The 15,119-nt window shown below is 49.7% G+C and overlaps 1 protein-coding gene across 5 annotated transcripts in view; it reads left to right on the top strand.

Annotated features, from left to right (window-relative positions):
• The first annotated feature begins 3,294 nt into the window (after window positions 1–3,294).
• The window catches only part of P4ha2 (prolyl 4-hydroxylase subunit alpha 2), a 31,768-nt gene continuing 19,943 nt past the window's right edge, over window positions 3,295–15,119 (top strand). For 3 of the 5 annotated variants that reach the window (XM_075992611.1, XM_075992613.1, XM_075992615.1), the window contains exons 1-5: window positions 3,295–3,390; window positions 3,859–3,971; window positions 11,915–12,014; window positions 12,658–12,754; window positions 13,135–13,286. In XM_075992611.1, the coding sequence (XP_075848726.1) occupies window positions 11,933–12,014; window positions 12,658–12,754; window positions 13,135–13,286 (331 nt within the window). In that variant the 5' untranslated portion in view covers window positions 3,295–3,390; window positions 3,859–3,971; window positions 11,915–11,932. Of the gene's footprint in view, window positions 3,391–3,821; window positions 3,972–11,914; window positions 12,015–12,657; window positions 12,755–13,134; window positions 13,287–15,119 lie in introns of all 5 variants that reach the window. The other 2 variants (XM_075992612.1, XM_075992614.1) reach the window with 1 other exon arrangement.

The raw sequence follows: 15,119 nt of genomic DNA, 5'->3' as shown, positions 1-15,119 counted from the left end.
CCATTTGTGTGTTGCTTTCATTGGTTAATGAATAAAGAAACTGCCTTGGCCTAGTTGTTAGGGTGAAGCTTAGGTAGGCAGAGAAAAAAGAACTGAATGCTGGGAGGAAGAAGAGCAGAGTGAGAGAAGCCATGGATCTTCTGCCTGAGATGGATGCCGGTTAGGATCTCTGGTAAGCCACTGGCACATGGTGATACACAGTTTAAAGGAGATGGGCAAAACTAATATGTAAGAGTTAGCCTATCAGAAGTTAGAGCCAATGGACCAAGCAGTGTTTTAATTAATACAGTTTCTGTGTGGTTGTTTTGGGTGTAAGCTAGCTGGGACAAACAAAGGACCCGCTCCCTCTTCTTGTAACACAAGGGTATCAGGGTATGGGGTTTATATAAAAGGAAACCAGCTCAGATTTGTGTTTAATTTCATTCAGTGTTTTGTACAACAACTTAAATATTTTTATTAGTGCCAGAAATATTAAGACCCCAGCTTAAGTTCAAGAGCACAGGGGAAAACACATGACTGGTTATATCACAAAGTAGCCTAGGCACTTTGTACTTCTAGGGAAAGAGAAAAAAGTAGGAGAATTATTGGATGATTGGCCCTAAAGAAAAGGCTATGGCCAAACTCAAATTAGAAGATAGAAAGGAATAACAAAGATCAGGACAGAAATTAATGAAATACAGACTATTTGTTAATTTCCTGCTGCTGTGATAAAACACCATGACTAAGGCAACTTATAGAAGGAAGAGTTTATTTAGACTTAGGGTTCCAGAGGGATAAGAGTTCATTGTTGTGGAATATTCCTTTACACTGTGTGAATAGTGTGAATATATGTTGTTGTGCTTGGTTTAATAAGGAAGCTAACAGGCCAATAGCTGAGCAAAATAATGTTAGGCAGGAGAGCCAGACTTGGAGAATGCTGGGAAGAAGAAGGGCAGAGTCTGCAGTTGCCAGCAAGATGCAGAGGGAGCAAGATGAATGTGCTGTACTGAGAAAAGGTACCAAGTCATGTGGCAAAGCATAAATGAGGAATATGGGTTAACTTAAAATGTAAGAGCTAGTTCGTAATAAGCCTGAGCTACTGACCGAGCATTTATAATTAATATCAGCCTCAGTTTGTTTATTTGAGAGCAGCTGCAGGACAGGAGAAATTCTACAGTCCATCATGGCAGGGAGGCATAATGCCAAGTGCAGACGTGGCAGCAGGAGCAGGAAGCTGAGAGATCACATGCTCAAACACAAGCACAAGCAGAAAGAGCAAACAGGGAGCAGCGTCAGGCTATATGATCTCAAAGCCTGTCTCCAGTGACATGCTGCTTCCAGCAATCAGCACCACATCTCTCTCCCCAAACAGTGCTACCAACTGGGAACCAAGTTTTCAAATACCTGAGACCATGAGGGACATTTTTCACTCAAACTACCACAGATGCTAGCGAACAATACAGAGGAGCAGTAAAACAAAGGGTTGGTTAGACAAGGTTAACAGAGCCTTTTCTCTATTATCTTAACCAAAGAAAGGATGCAAATTAATACAATTATAGATGAAAAAGGAGGTATTAACATACGCTTCTAATACCACTGAAAGCCAGGAGCTCTGGGGAGCATTCTGGACGCTTGAATTCTAATGAAGTGGAAAGTCCACTCCTAGCAGCACACTCATCGACCATATGACTTGATGTCTTGGTTTTCCTCGTTACCAATTTGATGGGATTTACCCTCACTTAGGAGATGCATCTCTGGTGTGTCTTTGAGAGCATTCCAGAAAGGCTTAACCGAGGACCCTCTCTGAATGTGAATAGGATTGTCTTATGGGTTGGGGTTCTGGAATGAAGAAAAAGGAAAAAAAAGAAGAAAGAGAGCTGAGTACCAACTTCCATCTCTGCCCGCTTCCTGCCTGTGAACACCACGTGACTAGCCTCCTTATGCCTCTATGCCGTCTCTGTCATGGCAGCTTGTCCCTTCAGACTGTGAACCGAAACAAGACTTTCTTTCCTACAGTTGCTTTTTGGGGTATTTCATTACTGCAGTGTAGAAAGTCACTAACATACAGGCTAGCAGTGAGCCGAGAGTATCTAGACAACCCGAACAGATCAAGAAAAAGCAGCAATACTAAAGCAGTAGTAAAGTATTTGCAAGCTGATTTAGATGATGTATTGAAAAGAGTATACATATATGGAAAACAATAAACATAGTATAGAACACTAGCTTGGGGCTGTTGTAGAGCTGGAAGGCTTGAGAGGTCAAAAAGAGGGCTTGGCTGCAGAGAGATGCACAGTAGGTGGTAGGGTGATATGAGGGTTATGTTTCCACAGCCATGGTTTGAAGGTATTTATAGGCCAATGGGAAAGATCCCATGGAAAGGAGGAGGGTGACGTCTGAAGAGAGAATAGGGAAAGCATGGGAAGATCTGGGCAGACTACTTTCCGTGGCTTAGCAGATGCAGGAAGGTTTGTGTTTGGTTTCATCCGAGTTCTGGCTGTTGGCTAACACAGACACCGACAGTGGCTGAGTGGTATTTTCTGAGTTGTGTTTTTGTGTGTCTGTCTTTCCCAGTCTAGGCTGTCCGCCTGGCCCTTGCCGTTATAGGGAATCCACACCCGGCTCCAGATGCAGTCCCACAGGCTGGGCATCTCTGTTCTGGGCTCTGCTCCCTGATGAGATTCTCAGACTGCTTCTCATTCATGGAGAGGCAAGCTCACAAGGCAGGCGTGGGAACCTGCTCAGCCGCCAGGGCATCCTTTAGTTCAGACTAAGGTAGGCTGCTTCCCTTTCTTCTTGACTGACTTTCAGGCCCAGCTGGCTGGCTGTGGTGTCCAATCTCACTGGCTTGTGTGATAAGCCATAAGTCAGCCCCAGGATGCCCCAGGCTGTGGCAACTTCTCACCTCGTCAGAAGAGTCCTAACAGGGCCAGCCTGAGTCCTTCAGAGAAGCAGTTAGGCTTTGGGGATGGGTCACCTGCCCTGAGCGCACCCCAGACCATTCTTCCTCAAGTCTCCTGGGACACTCAGTTCCCCTCCTCAATGACGCCAGCCTCCTGCAATCTGCAGGTTGTGCTGGATGTGGGGGAGGTAGTACCATAGAAGACGAGGGCTGGCGTCAGAGGCCGGAGATGGCTGGCATGGGGGATATCGCTCGTCGTGCGGGGTCCCACGAGGTGCAGGGAGGCGGGCACCGCATACGTGCAGCGCGTGGCGAGCGGCCCGGGCCTTCCCCGAGGCTCCAGTGGCTCCGAGCCAGGCCCAGGCGGGCCCGGGGGGGGGGGGGGGGGTGCGGCGGGAGGTGGGGACGTGGCGGAGGCTCAAGCGGGTGGAGCCTCGGACGAGGGAGGAGCCGAGTGCGCCGGGGCGACGCCGCGGGAGGTTCTAGAAACGCCGGCTGCTGCGCGTGTCCAGGTGAGCGCGGTTCTGCGGGGTCGTCTGCGGTGCTGGGCTAGGTTTGGGGTGGCCAGGCGGTGCGACCTGTCCTGCGCGGAGCGGGGAGCTGAATCCGGGATCACGCAGCCCCGCGCCCCGCGCCCAGCGCCCTGATTCTTCACCCGCCTCGGTTCCTGTCCCGCCCGTGTCCCTTCCCAGGGTCAGGGCGGTGAGATCGGCGGCGCCCTTCCTGTCGGTGCAGCTCCGCCGGGCCGGACACTTTGGCTGGCCTGTGGGGTCAGGATCCCGGGAAGGAGCGGCCTGACCCCGGAGTCGCCCCCATCTAAAGTGGAGGCGCCCGCCTGGCCCCGGAGGGGTCGCTGCTAAGGGCTCCCAAGCCTAACAGGGACTAGCTTGGTGCCGCTAGTTTTATGGACAGTTATATCAGAAAGCCTCCTCCTCTCTGTCAGGCATCCCTGTCGAACCTCTGATGTTTTCCCTCGGTAGTTGCGGAGACCCGTGGTGACTGACCGATTCAACAAACAGCTTCAGTGTGCCTGGAGACTGCAAAGGCAGGCAGAGGAAAGACTCAGAAAGTTCAGGTCTAGAGGAGCAGCAAGGTAAGTACTGGGTTGCTAGGTGTGGACTTGGCAGATGTCTGAATGCCCCAGGACAGGGGGCAGGAGCTCCTGTGGACTGGAGTGGTCACTTGGGAAGCACCCAAAGTGGCCACAAACTTGGGCCAGTATCATCTTTGTCATATTCTAGTGGAGGCAAGGTAACGGGGAAAGGGCCGATTAGGGGAGAGTTGTTCAAGAGCCCCAACCACCAAGGAGTGAGAAACCTGTGCGTGGAGAAGTTCGTTGAGCATGGGTCAAGAGCATGTTTGTCCCCCGTTGTCACTGGGAAGTACAGGAGGGTGCTTCTGTCATCTGTGTTCTACTGTAACATTTACTATGCTGTCGGAGAGGTCATTGAGTTTCCTCTGAGGCGGCCTCCTCGTCCTGCAGAATCTCACTTTAAGGCTTCTGCAGACCACCTGGTCCTTCTGATGGACTGGACAACCTAAGGGCAAGGTCTGGGTGCACCATTTTGTAGCTTTTGGCACCCTCAAATGTCCTAAGCTTTGTCTAGCTCAGAATATAGGGCACTTTTGCAATCTGTTGCTTGTTCTGAGTTTATATCACACCTGCGACAATCCATGGTTGAGTTCTCTGTTAAATTGACAGGGATTTCCTTTACCTTGCACCTCATCTGCCTTGGAAGTGTCCAAGGTACAGTCTGTCACTATGGTTTTTTTTTTTTTTTTTTTTTTTTTTTTTTTTTTTTTTTTTTTTTTTGCCCCAAGGCCGGGCCTTTCGGCTCCTCTCCATGCACAGGATGTTTGACCTCTGGATTCTTTCCTTCTGGGGCCTTCTTGTTCTCACACAGTCCAGCTTGTCCACTGTGTGGCCCAGCCAGTGAAGCCACGTTGCAAGGATGGAGTTGGCTGGAAGCCTTATCCCGAAGATTCTGTCATACTAACCCTCCTTAGTACTTGGAGAGCTCATCAGGCAGATACGGTGACAACCCAACTGAAGAAGTCTTGTATGTGGCCTTTGGTATTCCTTGTCACAGGCTCTGCTGTGAGGTGATACAGAGAGTGGCTTACTTATCTACAGATTGGATGGCCCACAATGGATTGTGGGCCATTCCTTGAATAGTGTGTGCCTGGTATCTGGCTAGAACGTGCCTGGCTAACTAGAATAAGGGAGAAGAGGAGGTGGAAGAGACATTTTTTTTGTCCCATAGGCAGCTCCTAATCTCTCCGAGGTTGCTGTTTAGCACTGGCAACCAGCCTCGGCCAGGGAGGAGCCCTGTACATGGGTGCTCATCAGAGAGAGACTGAGTACACACAAGTCTGAGGAATGAGTGGAGAGAGGGAATTGAGGGTTTCCTCATCTCCTGAGAAAGCTTCCCTTTTTGAGTGCGCCTTCCCACATCCTCGGGAGGGTTTGAGGCTGGACGAAAGGCCTTGGCTGACTTATGGCCACGCTGGCTGATAGTGTGCAGAGGCCTGGGAGGTGTGTCCCTGGCTTCTGGGATCTGTCAAGAGCTTAATTTTATGCAGATGGAGGTTGGCAGCAGACGCAATAATGCCGGCACGTGAAGACCAGCTGAATACTGCAAGAAGAGCTCAGCTTTGAAAACGCCACTCAAATCTAGTCATTTAGACCTGTGAAGTGCCTTACAGCAGACCACCATCCTCTCCCAGAGTGAAGGGGACCATGGAGTCCTGTAGTCTGTGGGTTTTGTGCTGGGGACATGAAATGAGGGATAGACAAGACAGTTTTTCTTCTCAGTGAGAGCGGAGCAGGATGAGAAGGTCTGGACTGGACCTCTTAGAGAAGAGGGGTTTTGTTCAGCTGAGACCACTGCAGGGCAGAGGATTAAGTTGATAGAGATTCCCTGGCTCTGGTAGGTCTGTGTGAGCCTGGTCCAGGCCAGCCTCTGCTCCAGACTTCTTGGGAAGTGCCTGCTCTGTACCTGGCACTCCTGGGAGCCAGGGTGGGGTGGAATCCCCAAGGCTTGTGCTTGTAGGAGCCTGGAATGCGCAGGTCAGAAGCACAGAGGTCTAGGAGATTTTGGAGTATTGGTTGCACTCCTGGCCTTTTGCCGGGGAGCTGTCCTTGGTGGGCTTTAGGGTCTGTGACAAGACAATTCCAGGGTCACCTCTGAGTATTGAGTACTTTGTGACACCTGATTCCAGTCTGTCCTGAATGGAATATGTCGTCTCTGCTGGCGTTCCTGGGATGCGGGCATCATTCACCTTCCGCCATTTCCTTGTTTCTTGCATTTTCACTGCCTCCTCATGGACCTTCCTCCTTCCAAGGGCGACTAACTTGGGCTGAGCAAATGACCACTTCAGCTCCTCTCATGTTCCTGTGATTCTCTTGGTGCCGACGATTGGTCAAAATCAGCCCAATGGTTGGCAGCTTGCTGACACTTGTCATCCAATTCAGTTCCTGTGCAGGAGGATCAGGAAGTCTAGGGCTTGACCAAGGTCACAAAGCCAGCGAGAATTTAACTCTGGGTCTTTCCTACCCCAGGGCAGGTGTACCTACCTGTTCCCTGGGTGTCAAAACTGGGTCGACTGATAATGCATAATGTGCCCAGTTGAAATGACTGCCCACTTGAATTCAGGGAACTGTTGTTATTTTTTTTTTTGTCCATGGGCTCTCCTTTTCCTAATGGGCTCCAACTAGGGATGTCATGGACTTTATTTGTGAATCTTTGAGCCCTCCATGAGAAAGTCTTCAACCTGAGTAGAATATGACTTCCCAATTTCAGGAAGTCACATGTCCCACGAAGTGACACATGTGAGATTGGATAGTCATGGCTAGCAGAAGGGGGCTTTGTTGGGGGGCTTAGCTTGCGAACATATGTCAGGTGTATGGGGAGCCCTCCCTCCATAGTGATCTTTCTCACGTCTTATACACTAAGTCCCTCGTTAGTCCTGATTTCACTTTCTTTAGCTTTCATCATCCACACTCAACATGTTTATTGGAAAATCATAGAAATAAACAACTGTGAGCCCGCCCGAGTTCTGTGATGGAATCCGCGTCCCTCCGTTCTGGTTTCAACAGGCTATCATTGCTTCGTTTAGTGTATCCCTGCTGTGTACACTGCCCATTGTTAGACTCACCATCCTTTGTAGCCACCAGCTTATCAGGTTGACTGCATGGTATTAACACTGCTTGCGCTCAGGTAACCTTTTAAATAGTGGGCCCCAGTGTGCAAAAGTAGCCACGCTGGCAGCTTCATTTCAGTAACTTGTTATAACCATTCTATTTCGTTCTGTTGATAATTTCTCATTGTGTCTAATTTGCACATTCAATTTCATCATAGGTATGTACTCACAGAGAAAGCAGCATACACAGGGTTCGATACTATCTGTGGTTTCATGCACCGGGTTTCTTGGAATGTATCCTCTGCGGACCAGGCGGGAGTATTGTAGCTGAAGCGGAGATGATTATCTGGCTTACAAGGTTTTTGTGAGAATTAGATGGTAGAAATGAAAGATCTCTGGAAACATAAACCATGGTTATCTTAGACTAGGTTCCCAGAAAGCAGAGCCGGAGGCAGAGCTTAAGTGCTTAGTGCTTATTGAAAAGTCTATTGCAGGGCAGCCAGGGTGAGGGGAAAGGAGAGACGAAGGGGAAACAATGAGGAGGTACCTTAGCAAGCTGGTCCTGCTCAATGGAGGTCTGCTAGCTCCTCCGCCATTTCGGGCCTGCTTCTGTGTAGAACTTCCGTGGGGACTCCATGCCTGTGGACGGTTTCTTACAGAAGGTATTTGGAGGAAGTACCTGCTGGCTCCCTCTTGTATTTTATCCTTCGTCAGCCAGAGTTGCCTCAAGAGAAGTTAACTCTTCCTCACTCCTCACCGTGGTCCTTCTGTAGCCACTTGAGAGACTAGTCGGGAGGCAGTGGGAGGAACCAGAGCATCTAGCTTGGGTCAACAGTATCTTCTGCCTGGCTAAGGCAGAGTAGAAGGTTCAGAGCCTAGGGCATGGGGCAGCATGGAGGATGCTTTTTTTTTTATGCATGATTTAAGTTCAACTAGACTATTAGACCATCTGTTGAGGCCCAGATGGGAACCCAGCTAAGTGTTGGCAAGCGGACCTTGGCAGCTTCTCTGCTGCAGCAGGAGGTGATGGTTTTGATGGCTCCCAGCATTCATGTACTGACTAGAGATGATGTAAGGACAAATATACTGTACCTGACACAGGCATTCCTGTCAAGCCTGGTGAGCTTCCACCCCTGACGACAGCAGTGGGGCCGAAGATCTAAGGTCAGAGTTCGGTTACTGACGGTTTTACTTGCTTTCTTAAATGGATACTGAGAGATGGGACTCGAGGGGACTCTTGGGAGACAGGAGAACACTTGGCTTCACAGAGCAGAGATCTGGCTTTCACAAGTATCTTGGTGGAGGTAAATACTGAAGTCGTTGAAGGTTTGAGTCTGAGGTAGTGTGGTAGGCAGGAGAGGGTAGCAGGGCCAGGTCACGGAGCTACAAGGGCCCATTGGGCTAAGGTTTTGGACTGTATCTTATCTGGCAGTAGGAACCAAAGGGAGGGCTTCAGCAAGCCTTGCTGGCTACTTGGTAGAATAGAGTTGGAGAGAAGCCCATCCAGAGGTGAAGAGGTCAGAGCAGGTGGGACCTGCATGGATAAGAAGTACGCTAGAGGATGGTCAGGGTGATGGCTGAGGCACGGTGTCTGGCAATGAGACTTGGGTGCACTTCTGAGCCCGTGTGGGCAGCATGTGCTTCAGTGGTGTGACCTCTTGGAGCCTGTGCCTAGCTCCTCCTTGGTTGAGTACCTGGGTCCTCTCGGCTCTGCCAGTATAGCGTTAGCCACTGTATGGCAGGCTAGGCCATGGTGGGAAAAGGGGTTGAAGAGCCTTGTTCGGGGAGGTTATCCCTTTACTGAAGGCAAACAGCATTTTTGCCTAGTGCCAGGCAAGACCTCTTTGCAAACTCATGTTCTGTCTCTGGGCTGTTAAGTGCTTTGTTAAAACTCAAGATGTAGCAGCATTTGGATGGCAGCTGAGAGCTTGGCAGAGGGTCCTCCCCGATGAGGTAAGGGGAGAAGCTGACGATGCTGCCGGTTTGCAGCTGGAAACATCTTTCCATGGCTACTTGGCCAGGTTATAAATGCACTTTCCAAAGAGCAGGCTCGCTGCAGGAGCTCAGGTTGTATGTCTTGGAATCACCATGCCGAGAAACGGTGCCAGCCGCCTGGTGGGTGAATTGCTGTCGCTGGGACATTGGCAGGTTTTGCGAGACCTCCCTACAGGGGCCCAGACACTGGGACTGCCAAGGCCCCTTTGGAGTTCAGTTGAGAAGGGCCCACTTTGTTTCCTATGCATATTTAACATATCACAAAAATATGTACCTTTTTAATTCTATTAGGATTTCTTGTAGAAAGATCAGGAAAACAAACATAAAAAGAAAAATAAAATCACTTCACCAAGATAGAGTTATGGTATGATTCTTTTTTATATGTATACATACATCATTTTTTTTCCTTTCAAAAAAACGGAACATACAGTAAGGATTATTGAGGGCTGACTCTTGCCACTCTGCTTTGATCATTCCATGCTGATAGCCACAGAGCGTTTATTGTTACATAGTCTATGTTAATGTACTATACAGAGTGTAAACTCTTTAGTTGCGGTTTCTTCATCTAAACAAATTCATGATGCTTTTCCCTGGGTGCTTGCTACAGGGCAGACATTATCCAAGCCCCGAGGTGTGGATCATAAAACTCAGCAGTGTTCTTATTTGGTTCCGCGTTTTCATAAAAAGGGATTTGACCATGACCACCTCCTGTATTGTTTGTTCTTTGTGGATTTCTGAGGGCTCCTGGGATCGCTTTGACAGCGGCAGCCCTGGGCAGACTCACGTATTCCCACTTTCTCTGTCCTGGGTGAATGCTGGGTGTAGCTATGAGGTCGGAGTTGACATTCCCCACAGTGTAGAGCGCAGTTGCTCTTGAATAAGAGCATCCTCTTCACCTGACCTTAGTTAGGTGACCTTTTACACAAAGCCTTTTGAGCTCAGGGATCCTGGGGTCAGAAGAAATGAGCAGATGGCCCTGATTAGAATGGTGCCTTGGGGCACCCAGTTCTCTGGCTTGCAGAGTTTTCCTACTCCTCTCCCCAGCCAGAACAGGACTGGGAAGGCTCTTGGTAAGTCGCTTCCTAAAGCACATGTGTGACTCTCTGAGGCTGTGTCTCCAGGCTGGGATCTGTGAATGGGCTCATCTCAGCCAGGCAGCACCTTCCAGAGAAATGACAGCTGGCCCTCGTGTAATAAAGAGACCTGGCTGCTTTCTCTCAGTCGCTGTAAGGTATGAACTGTGGGTGGTATTTGGAAGGAATGAAAAGGCTTCCCCCCTTTCCTGAGTCTGCTGCCCGATTTCTGACTAGGTATGCGCTGGAACTGGCCACACAGCTGGGAGGTGCATGGAGCTCCCCAGCTTCATCCAGGTCTGGTCTGGTCTCCTGCCTGAACTCTGCTCTCTTTTCACCCCCACTTTGAGGGGTAGTTGGCTGGCCTCCACATCAGAGATCCTCCTAACCTGGAGATTTTTCCTACATAGTTTTGGGCATTTTGTCTCATTTATTTCCTTTGCTTTCTTTTAGAGTAAATTTCCATCTGAGCTGTTTCAGAGACTTGGCTGAGTTGAAACACAAAGAGGAGGGATAGGCAGAACAAGGGTTCAGCAGGGTGCTGGCTTTCCAGCATGTTCCGGGCTGTGTGGCCGAGATGGGGGAAGCATGTCTGAAGCCTCCACTGTGTACTTAGGCCAGCCGCCAGGGAAGCTTGCTCCAGGTTGCTGCTGGGTCCCTCAGAGCTCTATCTGTTTCTAGATGGCTGAGAAGGCAGTGCCTGGCCTCTCACCCATGTCAGCAGCCCGACCCCAGGGTTGTGACTGCGCAACTGATCCACCTTTGTATCCTGAGCATCTAGCTTGGTGCCTGGAATCTCTGGGGTGTAAGTAGATGTTTGCGAATGGGTAGGGAGTGGCCAGGGACGGTGTCTGTCTCCATCTCCACTACAGGAAGACCTATGTCTGTTCAGAAGTGCTCTCTGCAGCAGGGGCAGACGGGCAGAAATCAGTTTTCCTCTTCTTCTGTTGACGGCCTTCTGTACACTTCAACGTGGCTTGGCCTCCTGCGTCATACTATCTCAGATCTCTTTGTCATTGTCTGTTCTGTTCTGTCACTTTCTGGTGGACGGGATCCAGGTCTTTGAATTCGTCACCTCTATTGATATGTGGTAACAGGACTTTTACCTCTTTGGGCAGCCCTCAGTTCAAGTACTATGAATGTGTATATGAATGTGTCCTCTCATATACATTGTTCCCACCCTCAGTTCAAAGGGGAGGTCTCTGTCGGAGGCACGTTGTCACATTCTGGATGGTATGACCTGCATCAGTGGTTTGGGGAGAGTGGCCCTGCAGAGCTGCTTCTTCCCCTAGGAGATCCCCATGATCTTGATGTCCTGGGAACAAACTGTCTGCATTGGACCGTCTTACGTGTGGCTCTTGACACTCTCGTGGCATATGTATTAGAAAGGAAGCCGGGTGTGCACACTTGTAATCTTAGCGATTGGAAGGCTGAGGCAGGAGGCTTATTAAGTTCTAGGCCATCTTGGTATCCATAGTGAGACCTTGTTTCTAAAAAGGAAAACAAAACCCAGGCAGGGACCAGAATTGAGCACATAGCCCTAGTTCCATGTTGTGACCCCTCCCTTGGGCGATCTTGAATACCTTATTTAGTGATATACTTGAGGGTATGTGTGTATGTGCACAGCGTATATGAATGTGTCCTCTCATATACATTGTTCCCACCCTAGTACAGGATCTTGCTATGTAGCCCAGGCGGCCTTGAACTTTGTTCTTCCACCCGCCGTCTCTTGAGTGCTGAGGTTACAGGCTTGTCCCAGCTATGTCCAGCTGAAGGTGCTCTTTCCACCGTGTCCCTCTGATGACTGTCCCTGAATGCCTTGCAGATACTGCCCTTTCCCATCATGGAGTTCCAGGTGTTGGTGTTGCTGATGTCCTGGTTTGGTGTCCTGAGCCGGGTGCAGGCAGAATTCTTCACCTCTATTGGTACGTGGCAACCGAACTCTAGTTTACCTAAGCAGCGCTCAGCTAAGTGCTAGGGGATGTCACTGCCTGAGGCTCGTTCAGGGTTCAGTTCAGGGAGGGTGGGGCTGGCGAAGGTTCTACTCCCCCACACCTCCACGCGATCCTGATGATCGTATATCTTGGGAGGCAGCTTTCTGAATTGGGCCCTCCTTTCTGGAAGTGCAGACTGCAAGTAGCTTTCAGGTCTTTCTTGGTCTTTGGCAAGAGGGTGGTCTAAGCAGTGGGCATTCTCTGTCCCAAGGACCAGATTCTCTCCTTCTCAACTGGAAGTTCAGAGCTGATTTGCATTTGATGAGCCCTTAGGTTGTCCATCCCCCTATGATAGGACCAATCAGGTGACCATGGGAAAATGAAGCTAGGACTTCTCCTTTAGTCCCCTCCCCAGTACACCTGCACTTTGCCCAGGCATGCTCTTGCCGCCTCAGCATCTGTCTTCCTAGAGTTGGGGTCATGCCATGTGAGTGACTAGGTACCTTTAACCACCAGTCCCTATGATCCCCGGTTTACTGACATGCACTTGCCTGGGGGTAGTCATTTCTGCTCTGGTATATGGGGCAGGCCACTCCTCATCCATTTCTCACTGGTCCTTGCTTCTCTCCTGTAGGGCACATGACTGATCTGATTTATGCAGAGAAGGACCTCGTGCAGTCTCTGAAGGAGTACATCCTTGTGGAGGAAGCCAAGCTCTCCAAGATTAAGAGGTGTCCAGTGTCCTAAGACCCCACCCCGAGTCTCCCTGCTGCTCCACTGTCCCCAGCCTGTCCAAGTGTCTGTAAGAGGAATTCATCGAGAGGGTGACCCAGAGGAGCAGACCTGCAGTTAACTTGTGCTGGTCCTCCAGAGTTGCTGAGTCTACGGGCTAAGAAGCAACCATCTTTTTCCTTTCTGCTTAACACATTTTAATTTACACTGGAGTTCCCAGCTCTTACCTAGATTAAGGGCTAGAAGTATCTAGGGAGTTACTATAGTCATGTTTTATTATCTCTTGATGAAAGAGCTCTGGGCCTCACCAAGGAAATTACCAGCCTGTGTGGGTAGGTGTGGTAGTCTTTTTTTTTTTTTATTCTCTTTGGTTTTACAGCTGGGCCAGTAAAATGGAAGCCCTGACCAGCAAGTCAGCCGCCGACCCCGAGGGATACCTGGCTCATCCCGTGAATGCCTATAAGCTGGTAAAGCGCTTGAACACAGAGTGGCCTGCACTGGGGGACCTGGTCCTGCAGGACTCGGCCGCAGGTGAGGGGCAGTGAGCAGCTGTCAGCTGTGTCTGTGCGCCTGTCTGCTTCTGCCTGGAGCTGTCCGTGTTGGTTTGTTTTAAAAATGGTCTAACAGTCACTTCCTGTTCTTTTGTAATGTTTCCTGGTAATGACATTTTCTAATTATGCTCCAGAAATACATATTTTTATAACAAACTTCAGGAACACAAAATATATCACATAAAAGTCATGATGCTTAATCCAGTTGCTCCATGATAAGCACCATTAAAATTATGATCTTGGTGGATGGAGAGATTACATAGTGGTTAAGAGCACTGGCTGCTCTTGCAGAAGAACCAAGTTTGGTCCCCAGCATCTACATGGTGGCTCACATCCATCTGTATTTACAGTCCCAGTTAATCTGACACCCTCTTCTGACCTCTGCAGGCACCAGGCATGCATACATGTATACACAGCATATGTGCGTACATAAATACAGACATGCATACCTGCATACACAAACATACATGCAGGTAAAATACTCACTCATACACATAAACTTTAAAAAATAAATATTTAAGAAACCCTGTAATCTCGGGCTTGTGAGATGGCTCAGTGGGTAAAGCCCTCACCGTACAAGTAGGGGAGCTGAAGTTTGGATCCCCAGAAGCCATGGAAAGCCAGGCAAGTGTGTCTGGCATCATCCGAGCACTCGAGAGGCAGAGATTTCCCAGGGCAAGCTGGCTAGCTAGCCTAGCTGATCAGTGAGTGCTGGGCTCAATTGAGAGGTCTTGCCTCCGTGAGTTAGCAGAGGGAGATTGAAGAAGGCCCATGGCCTCCATGCACATCCGCATGCATATGTGTGCACCTACTCATATGCAATCCTGCATACACACGCATTTACAAACACCACCCATGCATGCATGCACACACCAAAAAGAATTAATCTGCTTACATGTGAGCCAGGTGGGCTGCGTGTTGGGGCTGAGGCAAGCTGGGGAATAGAGACATCATCTGAATTCTTTTTTATGTGTGTCTTTTACAACAAAACATGACTGCGTGGGTTCAACATAAATATGTGCTCAGTCCTGGGTTTCCCAGCTTCTGCAGATGCCATTAAATGTGCCTGTGCCGTGATTGTTATGGCTGGATAGTCATCTGTCACAGTGATATTCTCTAAGCCTGGTCAAGTCACCTGGGTTGTGTCCAAATTTTCAGCTCTTTTACATGTATCTTGGTGTCGACCTCCAGTTATTTTTCTAAGTTAAATTCCTAGAAATGGTATTTCCAGGGTGGAGCACGGATTTGCTAAAGGCTCTTTCTGGGCTAGTGCTTTCTGTGTGTGAACATGCTCCTGTGATCCAGAGGAGAGGATCTTGGTAATGGAAGGGTGGGCTGGAGGTGGGCCACGGGATTCCCAGCCTCAGGCTGGGCCTCTGCTCAGAGCTGGGAGTGCTGATTAACTTCAGACTAGCTGTCTCTCTGACTGAGACTGGTCCCAGCCACGTGACCAGCTGGGGTTGGGCTTGGCTGGGGGCTGGGTAGTCTCAGGGGAGGGTTTGGTGAGCTCAGCCCTGCTGGAGCAGTGCCTGTGAGCTCACTGCCTCCAGAAAGCACTGCCTTTCCCAGACCCGCCTCCCCTCCCTTTCCTGGGCTGGGCCTGCTGCTCAGAACAGCTCAGAACAGGCTGTTCCTCCTGCTTGCAGGAGGTGTAGGCGAGGAAGCCCTTACAGACACAGATGATCTGCTGTCTGATCCTGTCGTCCCCGCCACCTCCCATCAACAGCTGGGAACGAGGATTACCTGGAAGGTGATGGGACAGGCCCAGAGAGCAATGATTTATGTTCGTCTCTGATGTTGGATGCTTGCCCCT

The sequence above is a fragment of the Microtus pennsylvanicus genome, chromosome 11, assembly GCF_037038515.1.
Source record: "Microtus pennsylvanicus isolate mMicPen1 chromosome 11, mMicPen1.hap1, whole genome shotgun sequence".
Taxonomy (NCBI): Eukaryota; Metazoa; Chordata; class Mammalia; order Rodentia; family Cricetidae; genus Microtus; species Microtus pennsylvanicus.
Note: the sequence above shows the minus strand (reverse complement) of the source record. Positions and strands in the feature narration are given on the sequence as shown.